This window comes from Myxocyprinus asiaticus, chromosome 34, assembly GCF_019703515.2.
Source record: "Myxocyprinus asiaticus isolate MX2 ecotype Aquarium Trade chromosome 34, UBuf_Myxa_2, whole genome shotgun sequence".
Classification (NCBI taxonomy): domain Eukaryota; kingdom Metazoa; phylum Chordata; class Actinopteri; order Cypriniformes; family Catostomidae; genus Myxocyprinus; species Myxocyprinus asiaticus.
Genome location: NC_059377.1, coordinates 41,794,433 through 41,812,198, shown reverse-complemented (window position 1 = coordinate 41,812,198; position 17,766 = coordinate 41,794,433). Strand labels below are relative to the sequence as shown.

The 17,766-nt window shown below is 37.1% G+C and overlaps 1 protein-coding gene across 1 annotated transcript in view; it reads left to right on the top strand.

The window, feature by feature from the left end:
- The window catches only part of LOC127425229 (solute carrier family 45 member 4), a 69,941-nt gene that overhangs the window by 33,823 nt on the left and 18,352 nt on the right, over positions 1-17,766 (top strand). The window contains exon 3 of the mRNA XM_051670966.1: positions 9,192-9,887. Within this exon, the coding sequence (XP_051526926.1) occupies positions 9,602-9,887 (286 nt within the window). The 5' untranslated portion in view covers positions 9,192-9,601. The remainder of the gene's footprint in view (positions 1-9,191; positions 9,888-17,766) is intronic.

The following is a 17,766-nucleotide window of genomic DNA, read 5'->3' as shown; positions in this document are numbered from 1 at the left end:
AATCTTTGATTGGACAATCTCGATATCGATTCTTAAATACCAAGATCGATGTTTTACTCTATTAAATCGCTCGCATTAGCAACCAAATGTCATGCTATGTGTCTAAAAATGAATATATTTGGCAACTGGGTGGTAAGGTAAATGTTTAGATTTCACTCAGCAGTAATTGTGTAGTATAGAGGTGGGGAATATTCAGCAGTGAGATCCTTTCACTGCATGTTGAGAGTAAAAGTTGCTCCGTATAATGTGTGTCCAAAGACCAGATCCATGCAACCCATTTGTCATTTATTAATGTCTATTTTAATATTCTTTCTGTTCTCTACAGTGAGTTGTTGATCAAAAACAACAAAAAATAAATATTTAATTCTAATCACACGTAAGACAGATGAGATAAAGCCATTCGAGTCTCTCTCATCAATATGTGCTCACAGACGCTCTTTACGGAAATGCTGTCTTTATTGAAGAGACAGTACCAGTTTTTAACACGTGTTCAACAAATCAATATAAATACCTGTAAATAGTACAAATTATGTTATTATCCCTTTAAGCTCTAAAGGTGTTTTTAAAGATTTCCTGTTTCAGTAGCATACCCAAAATTAAAGGCTTATAACTCAACAAAAACAAAACAAAAGAACAAGGAGGGTCAAGTCTTTGGTATCATTGTAACGAAAACTTTTCAAATTGTTATGATATAGATTATGATACATTCTGAGACTCTCAGCCTAAGAAACTGCTGAATCACAAAAACATTTAGCCAAAAATTTACTTATTTGACATTGTATATCTCTGGGTGTAAATAAGGTGGTTCCGAAAAACTGCTTTTGTTTTGTTCCCAATCATGCCAACTGTATCTGAGAAAATGTTTGTATTTATACGACAAAGCAATCAAAAGTTACAGCATTACAAAAATAATTTATTATAGTGTCCAAAAGCCTCTCAAAACAAATAAAACATAATAATTGTACATAAGAACTAATTACACATGCAAACACAACAATGACTAAAGGTTTGCATAGCATGCAGACATGATTTTAGTAATGAGATTTCACAGAATGAGTTTCATTCTGTGTCATTTGAGCCATCATTGAGTCTGTGTCATGTATTTGGCGCCATCTCCTGGTGGCCATATGTAACATTGTGCTTTGTCTGGATTATCTAATGACCTCTGCAACTTATTACCTTGTGTGGGCTCATTTGAAAGATGATCACCTCCTCTAAGTCATGGTATGTGATATTTTATGTTCCGTTTATTTTCCATGAAAATGCGGCATATAAGCAACACCAACATAATTGTCAAAGAAATATACTTGGCTATTACTCACTATGTTTTTTGTCTTTGAGTAACACAAATATGCTGGTTGTATTCTACTCTTTGAGAGCTTTCCAACAACATATGACACTATTGGCTATTTGATCAGTTTGATGTTTTTATCGATTGCAATAATATGTACAGCGCAAATGTTTTTAAAATAAATTATCAAAACGGAACTCTTCTGATTTGTCTGCAAATTTCAAAGCACTTGTTCAGTTTTGATAATAATGCCTGCATGCATTGGAAAGTAGAGCTTCTAAGCTTTCAAACGTACCTATTTTGTGTTGGTGAAGACTGCAGTTAATAGTAGGTAATATTTTTTTTTCTCACTGGTGGGTCCAGCCGAGCTTAAAGGGTTAAACAATAACAATGTAACAAAATAATTATATATACAATATATTATCATATTTATTCATTAAATATATTGATTTGTTCACTTTTAAAAGCTAAAATGTCACCAAAATGATGAAAAACAAATAAAATATAATTAGTAAAATTTATATTTTCATAATGTACCTAGTTAGAAGGCCCCCACTATGATTAACAACATTAGCTGGGAGAGAATATATTTCATATATTAGCAAAAGGGACATTATAACTGAAATATACTCATATGAATCTACTGTATATCGAATCGAATTGAGAGCTTGTGAATCAGAATTGAATCGGGAAATCTTTATCAATACCTAGTCAACAGTATAAGTCAACAGCATCCCAACTAATTTTTGGTCTCCAGAATTTTCTGGGATAATGAATAATGATAATGAAATTAAGTCCCCCACTAATTTGAGAGCAGAACTGTGAAAATTATGAAGGCTAATATCAATACATGCTAACCCTAACCCTAATCTGACCTAACCATAAAGGCCAAAAGATACTTTGGATGTGCACGTTGCGGATCCCTTCATGCACAGATTCTGAAGTTAGAAACCTCTCACTGTGGGCACGCAAGACGGAAATAAGGCAGGCTGCTTTTGTCAGTGTGCGGGACACAACACTTTGTAGTAGCGGATTAGGACTTCACAAGCTTTTGGGAAAGTTTAAACCTCCGTGATCACAGGGATGGCGGCATGTTGTACCATCAACTAAAGGGGTTGCTGACGCTTCGTGTTAATATTTTATCAGTCAAAACCCAGTAATTACAGGTTAACAGAAACCCTGACACACACACACACACACACACACACAAATGGAAACAATGGGAGAGCGATTTGAAACCCATTTGGGCTTATTTGAATATCTCTCCTTATACATTAAATCATTGCAATTATTTAATTTCTATTCAATATTTCATGGTCACATTTCGTATAAAGTTGTTCACACTGGGCTTTCAGATATTTAAGACATTTCTGTGTGATTTTCTATAAAGCTGCTTTGAAATGATGAAAGGTGCTTTACAAATAAGCGATAAGTGATAAAGAAAAAAATATATAAGATATTTGGCTAATTTGACATCATTGCTGTCGGCCGTGAATCATGGAGACCTGACCGATTAACAGTTTAAAGGTTACAAATCCCACTGACAGATTGTCAATGGATAGTAAGCGAGTTCGGCCCATGTGATGTTGTTATGAAACAGTCTTTGCACAGGTGACATCCTCACTTCCACTCCATCACCTCAAAGGTCATTATCCATACATTAATACCTGATTCATATTTATTGATCCAGTCTCCCCTCGTCCCATTCCTCATTACCTCTGAAACAGCACAGTTGTTTTGGAAACTGCGTTTATTTTCAACAGGATCTCAAAGGGTTTTTTGTGTCTCCTGGATGTTAGTTTTCTCTCTGTGTGTAACAGTGTCGTCTGACACACTGATGAGAACATTTTCCACAGTGCCGCAGTGGAAATGAATCCAGCACCACCCACTCCAGGCCCCACTTACCTTCTCGCATGACAGGGCGGTTTTGGCGCAGAGGGTACATTTGCCAAACCCCCTGAGGAGAACGCCTTGAAGACACTTTCAAATAAAACCAGAGCCGTACTGTTGTGTCGCAGATGTTTTTGATTGTTGCTGATTCTGTAGTCAAAGGCTAATGTGGCCATTTACCTGCTTTGCTAATATATATCTTGATGCTAATAAACTCGACGCTGTGGTTGAAATGATGGTTGTTGAAATATTGGTGGCAGGGATTTTGTTTCTCAATCTCTCTCGTGCTGTGCTCTGATTGTAAATGATGGATGTAGGGTTGCCACCCGTCCTGTAAAATACAGGATTATCCCGTATTTAAAGATAAAATGATGCGTCCCCGATTGAATCAATTTTAAGCTAGTCAGATGGCGTCATGGTGAAATCGTTCCAGATCGGCAATTTAACATTGAACAGTGGGTAAGGGACCGCCTGAAATGTCATATAAGTCATATAAGCCATATAAGTGTCCCTAATTTTAAAACCTCAAAAGTGGCAACCTTAGATGGACGGTAAAGGACACCTCAGGCTCACTTGCGCTAATGCCGGGAGCATTAGCATTAGCACAGCGTCTTCCTGCATTCATGATGAAAGCTATTCATTCATATTTCTGCACATGTGACAGTGCATCTGCTTCAACGAACATCACCTCAACTCTCTAAAATCAGATTATGGTGGTAACTAGGTTGACCATGCTGGGGGGAGAAAACTAAATGCTTAAAACAACCTGGTCAGAATGGTTATGCTTGTCTGTTTTGATGGTTTGAGAGAAGTTTTGGGGCACTTGTTGGCTGGCAGTGTTTTTACACAGTTTTTTATTTTAGTCATAATTTTTGTCTTTTGACAAAAATGTCCTTTAAATTTAGTCAATATTTTATCATGTCATATTTTATTAATTTAAGTCAGTTTAACTCTGACTAAAATGGCATATAAATTTAGTCGACAAAAATTAATATTTTAGTTGGCAATAATGTGCAAAATGTATAAAAGACTACATTTTAACCAAATACTAAAATATTTTGAAAAATGTATAAACTACTTAAATATTTACACATCGTTCTAACATATTAAATATATATATATATATATATAGTATATTAGGGCTGTCAATCATTTAACATTTTTAATCAAATTAATTACATGGTATGCTGATTAATTAATCCAATTAATCGGAATTAATCGCATATATAAATATTTGCTTAGCCCCTCAAACAACAATAATTAAATAAATAATGATTAAATACTTATAAATAGGTTATATTTAAATCATTATAAATAAAATATATATTATAAAAAATAATAATATAGATAAGTAAAATGCATTATATCATTGTGGCACACGAGTAAATCATTAAAAAAGACGGTAACACTTTACAATAAGTTTTTATTTGTTAATATTAGTTAACATGAACTAACAATGCACAATACTTTTACAGCTTTTATTAATCTTAGTTAATGTTCATTTCAACATATACCAATACATTTCTCAAATCAAAAGTTGTGTTTGTTAACATTAGTAAATGCATTATGAACTAAGATGAATTACAATCAAAAATGGTATTTTTATTAACTAATATTAACAAAGAATAAATGCTGTAAACAATATATTGTTAGCTGTTTGTTCATGATACCTAATGCATTAACTAACATTAACAAATAGAACCTTATTGTAAAGTGACTAAAGCCAGAAAGTGACTTTAGTATGCAATATTTAGTTTATTTCCATATTATTGAACTTTTGTCATCTGCCTATCACTGGCCTACAGTTCACACAATCCATTTTGCAATTGAATTTGTCAATCAGTCTGAGATAGATTTATTATGAGGGCTTGTCTAAGGACACATCAATGCATACCTGCGTTAGACACTTTTGGAGCGTCTCGTTTGCGTCGCATCATAAACATACCGTTTTTAAGGTCGCTGTGTCAAGTTAAGCATAGTTTGAAGCTTAGAAAAACACGTGAGATCCCTGCGTTTGGATTTGTGCTCCATCAAGCTGTGTTTGTACGCAAGCATGTTCTCATCATGGTTTGTCTGCTGTCAGTAAGTGTGGTTTGTTCTCTGTATAAGCTGCTCGTTGTCTATACAGCTGAAGTTTCACTTACTGCCCCCTGGAGAAAACAGGAGGTACTTCAAGCTTGAATTGCTCATATGGAAGGAATATTCCTTATCACGGTTCGGGGACATAATTACATGCGTTATTTTTTTTAACGCTTTATTTTTTATATAATTAATCACACTGAATTAACGCATTAAATCGACAGCCTTAATATATATTATAATAATATATAATATAATATATATATATATATATATATATATATATATATATATATATATATTAGTGATGTCGATTTATCGCATTAATTTTGTGCGTTTAATTATATGAAAAATAATGCATTAAAAAAATGAACGCAATTAATCATCTCCGATATGTAGCTGAGCTGGGATGAGCTGGTATCTCGAGATGCATTTTTCAAAGTTTCAGACTTTGTTTAACTTGATACATTATCCTAAAATGAATAGAATGAGGTGCTGAAAACTATGATGCAATCAAAGTGAGACCCTCCAAAATGTTTGCCTCCGACTGACACATTAGTACATAGACTAACAATTAAAAGTAGAGCTAAATAAATAAATACAAATTGAGGGATGTACTGTAGGTAAATAATAGGGTTATGTTCATTGATATGGAAATAAAACAAACAATATTTTTACTTTTAAAAGACACTTTTTTTATTGTCTAAATGCTTTACTTGTCTGTTGCCAAAATATATGTATATATAATATAATTATTTTAATTATTTCATTCTAAATCACCTTTTATTAGGGGGCCTTTCACAGTAAATATTGATATGCGATAAATAGCATCTAGTGTAATTAATCTATCGGCACATCATGCAATTAATTCGATTTTAAATAATGTAATCAATTGACAGCCCTAATATACAGTATATATACTGTATTTATATATACACACAACAGTATATTCATACTGTTTGATTATGGTCATGATGCGTCTTTTTTGTCTCAACTTTGTTGTTATTATTAACACACAAAAAAAGAAATTTCGTGTAATTTAATTGACGAGATTAACACTGTCAGATGGTTAAACTGGGAGACAGGTTGGTATACAAGCTGGTGGGGCCAATGTGAACATAGACCATTTTGGTCAACCTGGTTAAAACTGGTAGTTAATCTGCAGGGAATCTGGTTGAGCTGGAATTTTGGTATTATGTATTATACCAAATAGCACACATACATCACCCAGACGTCTATTTGATGTGTTTGCTCATCTACAATACGTCTATAACATGTATGTCTCAGATGTCAGTAGATTTACATGTGCTATCTGGGATATTTTCATTTCTAACACAGAGATAGCAGGGTAGCCTAGCTTATCAGGCTTAGCTGTTAGCATGCTAACTGTAAGCTAACTGAAAACACAAAGAGAGAGACAGAGAGATTAGCTTAATTTGACCATTTCTTTTTTGTGTATGTCATGTGATATGTGCTATTATTTTGGAAAGACTTTAATGGACATATGTTCATGTTTAAGAGAACATCGCAATAGATCAACAAGAGATATTGTAGCATTTGTGATCAGGCACCAAATCGAATTTCAGGGGGAGGGGGAATGGGATTGGATTTGGTATGACACCAGGTGTCTAGTTATCTCTCGTCCAGTCATCTTTCTGCATGAGAACAGGGTAAGGATTAAGTAACCAGTCAGCTGCCAGTTTAGACCATTGCTCCGATGGCCCAGAGGCGACACATGGGAATCCTTGTCAGCTGTTCCAAGTACTTTACTCACTGTATGGAGCTGAAATCTGATAGTATTTGTGTCTTATCAGCGTCTTGCCTGCAGTAGCCAAAGACTGCCTGCTAAAACAATCAAGAGCCCGAGTTCTGATAGCACTGCTTTAGAAGGGAAGCCACAGCATCACCAATCGTCACGCAGCCTGATTGATTGTTGTCCAGTTTTACTCTACGTTTGTTTTTGTTGTGCAGTTCAGGAAATGCATCAAAAAGTCTGAACAGACCAAAATTATAGTCATTATTCACACATTTTTGTGTTCCACGAATGAAAGAATGTCATACAAGTTTGAAACGATTAATAAATTATGACAGATTTTTATTTTTATTTGAACGATTGGAATGTTTATTTTCTGTAATGTGACAGATTTCAGAGAGAAACAAGAATATCTGCCGAAAAATATTGTATGACAAGATTTTTATCTATCAAGATTTGATTGGGCTATCATGTGGAATTGACTCTAGACCTCGATTTTTTTATTTTATTTGGTGAATAATGTTTCTCCCCGCCAAAGTCAGAAATGAATGGGGGGCTTGGGATAAAAATGCCACCGAAAGTGACAAAAATGTCCCCAAAATTCTAAATTTGAGGGCAACAAATGCCCTGTTTTTTATTAGTAACATTTGGTAGAGTTCTTAATATTTTTTATATTCCTAGTTATACACTGATGAGCCTAAAAATTATGACCACCTGCCTAATATGCTGTTGTCCGCCACGTGCCAACAAATTAGCGCCGACCCACCGAGGCATGGACTCTATAAGTCCCCTGAAAGTGTCCTGTGGTATCTGGCATCAAGACATTAGCAGCTGATCCTTCAAGTCCTGTAAGTTGCGAGGTGGAGCCGCCGTGGATCTGACTTGTTGGTCCAGCACATCCCACAGATGCTCAGTCGGATTGAGATCTGGGGAATTTTAAGGCCAGGGCAACAACTTGAACTCTTCATCATGTTCCTCAAACCATTCCTGAACAATGTGTGCAGTGTGACAGGGCGCATTATCCTGCTGAAAGAGGCCACTGCCATCAGGGAATACCATTGCCATGAAGGGGTGTACCTGGTCTGCAACGATGTTTAGGAAGGTGGCACGTGTCAGATTGACGTCCACATGAAAGGCCGAACCCAGGGTTTCCCAGCAGAACTTTGCCCAGAGCATCACACTCCCTCCACCGGCTTGTCATCTTCCCACAGTGCATCCTGGTGCCATCACTTCCTCAGATAAACGGATCACACGTACACGGTCGTCCACGTGATGTAAAAGAAAATGGGACTCATCGGACCAGATGACCTTCTTCCACTGCTCCAAGGTCCAGTTCCGATGCTTGTGTGCCCATTGTAGGCGCTTTCGACGGTGGACAGAGGTCATAATGGACACTTTGACTGCTCAGCGGCTACGCAGCCCCATACACAGCAGGGTGCGATGCACTCTGTGTTGTGACACATTCCTCCTGTAACTGTCATTAAAATTTTCAGTGACTTGTGCCACAGTAGACCTTCTGTCGGTTTGGACCAGACGGGATAGCCTTCGTTGCCCTTGCGCATCGATGAGCCTTGGGCGCCCAACACCCTGTCACCAGTTTGTGGTTTGTCCCTTCTCGGACCACTGTCGGTAGGTACTCACCACTGTTGACCGGGAGCACCCCACGAGCCTTGCCGTTTCAGAGATGCGACCCAGTTGTCTGGCCATAACAATTTGGCCCTTGTCAAAGTCACTCAGGTCTTTACCCCTGCCCATTTCTCCTGCATTCAACACATTGACAATGAGAACTGATTGTTTGCTTACCATCTAATCTACCCAGACCTTGACATGTTGCCTTGTTAGGAGATGATCAATGTTACTTGCTTCACCTGTGAGTGGTCATAATGTTTTGGCTCATCGGTGTATATAGTATATTATCACATAAAATATGAGTTTGTTGATTTACTTTTATGGGTAAAAAGTAATACATTCTCAATCTCAGAAATTCTCAATTAAAAAAAAAAAAAAGAAAGGTAAAGGTAAAAAATGCCCCTGAAAATCAAATCCAGGGCGCAATTGCTTTGCTACGTCAGTATGAAAGTTATGAAAACAAGCTATTTTTTGTGAAGAATTTTTATGAAGAATGGTAAAAAGTTTTTTGCATTTTAATAACTCTCTTTCTCTCTCTTTCTCTCTCAGATTGATCGGTCACTCCATGGGGATTCTCGGGTGCATTCCGTCTGGTTTCTCCCACCCTTCACCCCTCGGCCTGCCCTCCCCCCTCTACAACACCGCCTCCATACAAATTATGAAACTGGTATTAACTGAATGGCAAATTATATGGATTTTTACTGTTTCCAATAGACAGTAAACACAAATACACACACACAAACACACTCTCACACACACACACACACACACACATACAGACTCACATACACATTCACGTACATACACACATCAAAGGGATTGACCTGACAAACGGCACGTTTTGGAATGTTTGCCGCGCCTTGAATGTGATCCACGGAACAGGACGTCCAACGGAGCTGCATTGTCACATCGAGTGTGTTTGGTTCCGTTGTGATTTGCGTGATCATTCCTCTGAGTGCATGCCGACGGCGACGATGGCGCCCCAGAACACTGAGGCTGAAGCCGTGCAGATGCAGGCCGTTGTGGCGGTGTCTGTGGAGAAACGGGGCGGAGGAGGAGGTGGGGCTAATGAAGGGGGTGGAGCTGGAGGGCGGGATTTGGAGAGTCAGGAGGAGTCGGTCAGCGAGGCCTCTATAGATCGCATCCCGCTACACCAGTGGATCATGCACGGTGCCGTCATGTTCGGCCGAGAGTTCTGTTACGCCATGGAGACGGCGCTAGTCACGCCCGTATTGCTGCAGATAGGTAAGACGGTTCTTGCCTAAACATATGTACCTGCACATTTAGATAATAATAAAATAAACAAATAATAACATTTTACATATGACACAGCCGCATTTAGAAAACAAAAAATGGTTTTCAGTTGCGCAAATTGTCAAAGGTCTATAGCGGTCTATAGAGCGCAACATTCATTTTCTCCTAAGGCTAATTTATTTTTAACGATAATTTGTTAACCTTTAAATACAGACCTGCCGTGAGCTCCGAAGTTGTTAATCGATGGTATATGCTTCTGTTGAAGCCATCAGACCGATATATCGGTTTTACCGATTAATCAGTGCTGATAGTTGCTTTTTGGAACTATCGGTTATCTGAAAAAATCTGTCAATAGTTGCCAAATAGTTCTTCAATTTTTCATTTCAAAATAAGAGTCGTATTCGGTGTGTTTCGGGCTTGTTTACACTTAAAAGTCCTGCGTTATGCATCAAATCTTGGTGAAAAAAAATCTGATTTTGTGTTGAACAAAAAATGGCATTTGGGATTTTATTCATTTTGGACTCTTTGTCTTTGTCTGCCATAGGAAATAAAGAAATTATTATTATTATTATTATTATTATTTATTATTATTATTATTTATTTATTTATTTTTGCCATTCTATAAATCCACTATCGGTCGACCTCTAATAATGAGTGCTAAACTGTATAATTGACCATTGTTCCAGTTAACTGTTTTCCTGCATAGCTGCACTAGTTTCATTTTCTTCATAATTAAAATGTTGTACTGAATCATGGTTAGTGAGTCTAGTTGCCGTTGTGTAGCCGTCGGTGTGTGACTTAACAGACCTGCTACGTTTGTGGGGTCATACTGGCATCTGTCATCGGGTGACACACAGTCTGTGATTTTCAAGACTGGAAAACTATTAAAATCATGGAAAGTTCTCTTAAAAATATACACTGTATGTACATTTTTCTAGTTGTGCTTGGTTCTTAAAATATTCAATTGGCTATGAATTGCTCTTTGTGAGTGCAATCTCTATAAAATGGTTTTAAAAATTGCTATCCAGTAATCACAAATTACTTTAAAAATCCATGCACTGGTATAAAAAAAATGGGAAGCTTGACCTTGGTTATATTGGTGGGATCTCAAGGTCTAACCAGCACAATGTTTCATAAAATCATCTTGACCACCTTAAGCTGGTATGACCTGTTTTTTTCCAGCAGGAAAGTCAAGTCATTTTTATTTGTATAGCACCTTTACAACACTCATAGTTTCAAAGTAGCTTTACAGAAGAACATGCATTAACAGAAAATGAAACTGTAATATCTATAATGTCTTAGAGTCATCACTGTGTAGTTTGATAAAATATGATTGTGAATTGTGTTTAAAAATAAGTAATTAAATAATAATTGTATTTAGACCCGCAGTGAGCAAGCCGAAGGTGACTGTGGCAAGGAACACAAATGGAAATGCTAATTATTTTCTGAAATAGTCGGTTTCTGTCTCTTGAGAGCTTTGCGTTGGCGCCTCAACGAAGTCCAATTGCTTTCTAATTAATTTACTTCTTATCTCTTCCAAGTTGGCAGGAACCTGGTTGTTAGAGTCCTATTTCGTGAATGTGGGCTCTCAGCAGTTTTCTTTCATTTACTCATAAACGTCTCGCTAGATCTATAGAATTACATCAGGCAATTAATGAGGAAATATTTACTTTGAACACTATTTTACTGCCACCTGAGAGAGGACAAGCTCTTTATTCTGTCACTGGATGTTTCTTCAACTTCGGTCCCAGTGGTTGATTTTCATTAAATCGGAAAAAAAATAAAATAAAAATAAATAAAATAATAATAATAATTATATATATATATATATATATATATATATATATATATATATATATATATATATATATATATATGTTGTATAAAGGTAATATTTAAACTGACTTGGAAACTTTTTACCAGAACTTCATAATTTTATTTATTTATTTATTTATTTTTGTGGCACTTTTCAAATGCCTTTTATGTTTAGATTTTACTATTTTAGGCTTATAATAATACAGTTTATATTTTAAAAACTATTATAAAAATACAATACAAAGAGTGAAATAAACATAAACCACTTCAATATTTACATTATTGTGTGAAAATAATTTCTATCAATTACATTTTTTTTTTACATTTTAACACTAACAGTTGTGCGTCATTCCCACCACACAAAAAAATGTTTCCCTTAATATATATATATATATATATATATATATATATATATATATATATATATATATATATATATATATATTATTTTATGTATTTTTTTTATTTTATTTTTTTATTTAAAAAAAAAGATCATCAAGACAAAGGAGGCAGCCTTTAAAAAATGTAAAAATGTAATTTCCATTAGCGTCATTTTCACCACAGAATTCTATTAAACACAACACAGAATTTGAGATGTGCTGGAAATGACACTGTGGTGAGAATTTTCATGACTTTCAGAAAGAAAGAAAAAAGACAAATATGACATAAATCTTCTGTGATGCATGCACTGTTGGACATTGTTAGTAGATACATTAAATAAACCAGTGAGAGTTTTAAAAACGTTTTAACAAGACTCTTTTACTCTTTTTTTTTAAGATTTTACATTGAGTTGTCTGCTAAGTAGACAGCTAGCATGCTAATGCATTGTTTTCTATATAATCTTCCACTTTCTGTTGCATCCTGGTAGTGATTACATAAACTAAAGGATGATTTCACTGGGTTAAGGGATTGCTCAGTAGGTCCAGGCCAGTTTGAGTGATAAGCTGTGATGTTATCAGGCAACATGCTAATTTAAGAGTTAGCGTCTTTGTTTGCTAACATGATACAGTTAAAAGGGGTATCTGCAGTCTAATGCTGACTTCCTGTTCTATCACAATTGGTAGATATGGTAAATGCGAGTTTGGAAGTTACACATGAATGCCCCCTTGATTTGTAATTAAATCTGGGAAACTTTCAACATGGTGGAGGACAGCACGGTTTCTCTAGTGAATGATAGGTTTTGTTTACTTTTCTAAATGCAGCTGCCTTGTTATCGCTAGCTGTTTCGGCCGCATACATTTACGTATATCAGTAACCATTTGAAGCATGTTGTACAAAATAGCATGTATTTGACCAAACTTTCATTATGTAAGGCAAGCTGACTAACATTTATTACGGTGTCAAAATAGGAGTTCCCAAAGAAATATACAAGAATGAACATAGTCTCCTCATCCATGTTTTATTTTCTATCCGACAACAAAGCACTTGATGTTATCACTCTTAAAGGAATATTCCGAGTTCAATACAAGTTAAGCTCAGTCAGCAGCATTTGTGGCATAATGTTGTCAATTTCGACTCTTTTCTCCTTTTCTTTAAAAAAGCACAAATCTGGGGCCTGGGTAGCTCAGCGAGTATTGACACTGACTAACACCCCTGGAGTCGCGAGTTCAAATCCAGGGTGTGCTGAGTGACTCCAGCCAGGTCTCCTAAGCAACCAAATTGGCCCGGTTGCTAGGGAGGGTAGAGTCACATGGGGTAACCTCCTCGTGGTCATGATTAGTGGTTCTCGCTCTCAATGGGGCGCGTGGTAAGTTGTGTGTGGATCGCGGAGAGTAGCATGAGCCTCCACATGCTGTGAGTCTCCGCGGTGTCATGCACAACGAGCCACGTGATAAGATGAGCAGATTGACGGTCTCAGAAGCAGAGGCAACTGAGGCTTGTCCTCCGCCACCCGGATTGAGGTGAGTAACCGTGCCACCACGAGGACCTACTAAGTAGTGGGAATTGGGCATTCCAAATTGGGGAGAAAAGGGGATAAAAATAAAATAAAATATTAAAATAAATAAATCTTGGTTACAGTTAGACAATTACAATGGAAGTCAATGGATCAAATATTTTAATGTTAAAATACTTTTTCAAAAGTATAGACACAAGACATAAAGGATATGAGTGTTAACATGATTTAAGTGTGATAAAATCACTTACAAACCTTTTCTGTGCAAAGTTATAGCCAATGTTACAAATGCGTTACCTAAGCTTCTTATTTCTGTGTTTAAACCCTCTAAAAATTGGCCACATTCACTTTTATTGTCCCCATTGACTTCCATTGTAAGTGCCTCACTGTAACCTCGAATGTTTGCTTTTTTAAAGAAAAGGAGAAAAGAGTCAAAATTGATTTTTGTGGTCATCAACATTATGCCATAAATGCTGTCGATTGAGCTTAACTTGTTTTGAACGCGGAATGTTCCTTTAATGACGACTTCAGAAGTGGGAAGTAGGATAATTCCGGAAGCATGTGAAGGCAGCATAACCTTGAGGCAGTAGGGGATACAGAAATAGCGTAATTACAAGTTATAAGCACATGAATGACCAAGCAGAATCGTACTGACCGGTTGGAAACATTCTCTGAATGATTCCTGAGTTGCCAAGTTTTGACTTTGGAAGGGTCATGTGGACATAAAAGATAGCGGAACTCTGTGAATGATTTTGTAAAATTATTCTGTATTTAAGTATTATTAACTCATTTTGTTAGATACCAAGCAAAAATTATATAGGTTGGGTAAAGAGAAATGGAACAGAAACTAGCTTTTGTTGTCATCCATTATTTTGTTTCTATCAAAAAAAAAAATTCCGGTTTAAATGCGTGACATGGCATAACAAACTTGGATGTAGGAGCTTCCCAGGTGCACTTGACGGCAAAGAATATCAGTCACTCCAAACGGCAACTGCAGACTTTGCTGACAGAGTCTGTGTTCGTATGCACGTATTTAAGAGGAATGTCAATGAGAAGACATGCTGGGAGATCTGGGTGACGTTTAACAGGGTTATTATGGCAGGAGATTCCAAGAATTGCGTAATGGCTGTTGGATGGATTAGCCACAAGCAACAGCACACAGCTCAAGGTTCGTTTATATACGCAGGAAGCAGGAAATTACACTGACAACCTGGATGCAGTGTTTGTCATGATGACAGTCAAGACTAATTTAAATCCTGATGAGCGTAGGCAAGGGTTTACATGCTACATGCGTGTGTTCATTGACCTATCTGAAATACCAGAAAGGAATTCAAAGTATTTTGCAGTGGACAAGAGCTTTCCATGTGTAGCATTGTTGATTAACTGTGCCAAAGAAAAGAGAACATCATAACAAAGAAAGAGAGAATGTGTGGCGAAGCGGTGGGAATTTGTTACTCAGCAGATTCTGAGTTTCAGAATGATGTGCACATGTTCACATAACCCAGAATGCTCAGCTGGAGGGAGCAAACGGGACCCATATTGTTTTTTAGTGGCATCTCTAAATGCTGGAATGTGTGGAATTCTGAAGGAATTTTGTGTTCAGCATTCAAAACAGCTCCCAGAGCTTTAACTAGGCTACAAACAAACACCCTGGACATATTACAAAAAAAAATGTTGTCTTTAGCTGTAGACGTCTGTATGCATGGTAGAATACTACTGTTTTTTGTTTTGTTTTTTTCAATGTTCATTAGCCTTTTATCAATTAAACAGGAGTCAGAATGAACATTTAGGATGTATATAACATGTAATAACATGAACATTTCCCAACCCCATCCCATTATTTATTTATTTTTATCCCCTTTTTCTCCCCAATTTGGAATGCCCAATTCCCACTTCTTGCTAAGTCCTTGTGGTGGAGCGGTTACTCACCTCAATCTGGGTGGCGGAGGACAAGTCTCAGTTGCCTCCGCTTCTGAGACCGTCAATCCACGTATCTTATCACATTGGCTCGTTGTGCATGACACCGCGGAGACTCACAGCATGTGGAGGCTCATGCTACTCTCTGTGATCCATGCACAACTTACCACGCGCCTCACTGAGAGCGAGAACCCCTAATCACGACCACGAGGAGGTTACCCCATGTGACTCTACCCTCCCTAGCAACTGGGCCAATTTGGTTGCTTAGGAGACCTGGCTGGAGTCACTCAGCACACCCTGGATTCAAACTCGCGACTCCAGGGGTGGTAGTCAGCGTTAATACTCGCTGAGATACCCACATACCCCGTGTTAACAAATATTAACTAATACAAGCTTATTGTAAATGGTTACCTGTTTAATAATATATTATTAGTAATGTTAGTAAATTATTATTGCATACTGGTTGATGTTTGTTTTTTGTTTTGTTTTTTTAAGTAGTATGCCGTATAAGAGTATGTTATTAGTATGCAGTGGAGGTCGACTGGTAGTAGATTTTGCAGATACCGATAGCCGACAGATAACCGATTTATCGGCCGATAGTTTAAAAAAAAAATATTTATAGAATGATCAGGGATTTCATAGTCTTTCCTTACTATGAAAGGCACAGACATTGAGGCTGCAAGTGTCCAAAAAGACAATGTTTATGGCGATAACCAAAAGTTTCAAGAAGCAACTATCGGCACTGATTAATCGGTAAAACCTATATGTCGGTCTACCTGTAGTATGCAGTACATTTGTATTCCATTCCGCATGTAGCGGTCCTACAGAAGCATGCTCACAACCAACTGTGATTCTTCTGTATACCTACAGTATCATTGTGACTTATCCATGGAGGAATAGTAATGCTTTGTATGTGTATTAACATGCGTGCCATGCAAATTGTTGGCATTTTGGCATGTGATTTTGCAAGGTCTGTAAAACGGAGGCTATTGTCTTTAATAAATAGTGAAACAATTAAGCATTTTTGGCTGTTTTAGGTCCGTCTCTTGTGAATTGCACTTTCTTGTGACTGCACAGATTTTCTGGGGTTTTGCATAAACAATGGTCAAAGCTCATTTAGCATTTGATATTAAATGAACTGTGCCCTATTCCCTATTTGTGCCCACTAAAGTAGGAAACAATCCTGAGATCCACCCAAGAGTGGACAGCGACACAAGTTTGTTTCCAAGAATCAAGACGAATGCGACGAATTGTACAGAGCTCAGCTCATGATGAACAGTTGTGTGTGTGTAGGTTTACTTGGCCATACTTCAGAGAGATAATTGATTCCAGAGGTTAGCTAAATCTGAAAAATCCTCCTTTTGTGGATTCCTTTAAAAATAAAAAGGATTTGTAAATGTTTCGTTTTTAATTAGTGTGAGTGTGAGTGAGTTTGAGTGTGTGAGTTTGAGTGTGTGTGTGTGAGTTTGAGTGTGTGTGTGTGAGTTTGAGTGTGTGTGAGTTTGAGTGTGTGTGAGTTTGAGTGTGTGTGTGTGTGTGTGTGTGTGTGTGTGTGTGTGTGTGTGTGTGTGAGTGTGTGTGTGTGTGTGAGTGTGTGTGTGTGTGTGTGTGTGTGTTATTGTGTGAAACCTATGTGGTTAAAATGTCCTTCAGGGGCAGATCACTGACTGGGAAAAACAGATGGCAATAATTTCAGAGGTCAGCTTTCACTAATCTAATGACTGAAACACACACACACTTCTGTGTGTTTTGATCTCCACTCAGCTCTGTCCCATCTGTCTGTTCTTGTTAGCGTTGTTTGCTAATCAGGTGGTGAGTCCAGCCTGTCTAGGCCATGAGACCAGCTTAAACCAGCTCAGACCAGCTTTTTTCAGCAGGGACATTTTTGAGAAGTTATCGCGCATCCCAGTATTTACCTGTGAGTGTTTGTGTTGATCACTTAAGCATGCAAGATGCATACTAAGACAATCCTGCTGTTATTTGCTGGTTTTGAGTCATCGGTTCTTGGGGTTGAAAATGCAAAGTCTCAATTAGCTGTCAGGATTGCTAACCGAAACCAGATCCAAACTTCTCGATCTCTCTCTTTCTCCATTGAATAATTCATGGTGTTCGGCTAAAGTTGGAGCGATACAAGGTTTATTCCGGACACACGCTGGAATGGAAAGGAAGATGAAACCATGGTGTTAATATTTTATCCTTCCATCTGCTGAATTTCTGGAGAATCAAGATCTGATGTCTTGAGAG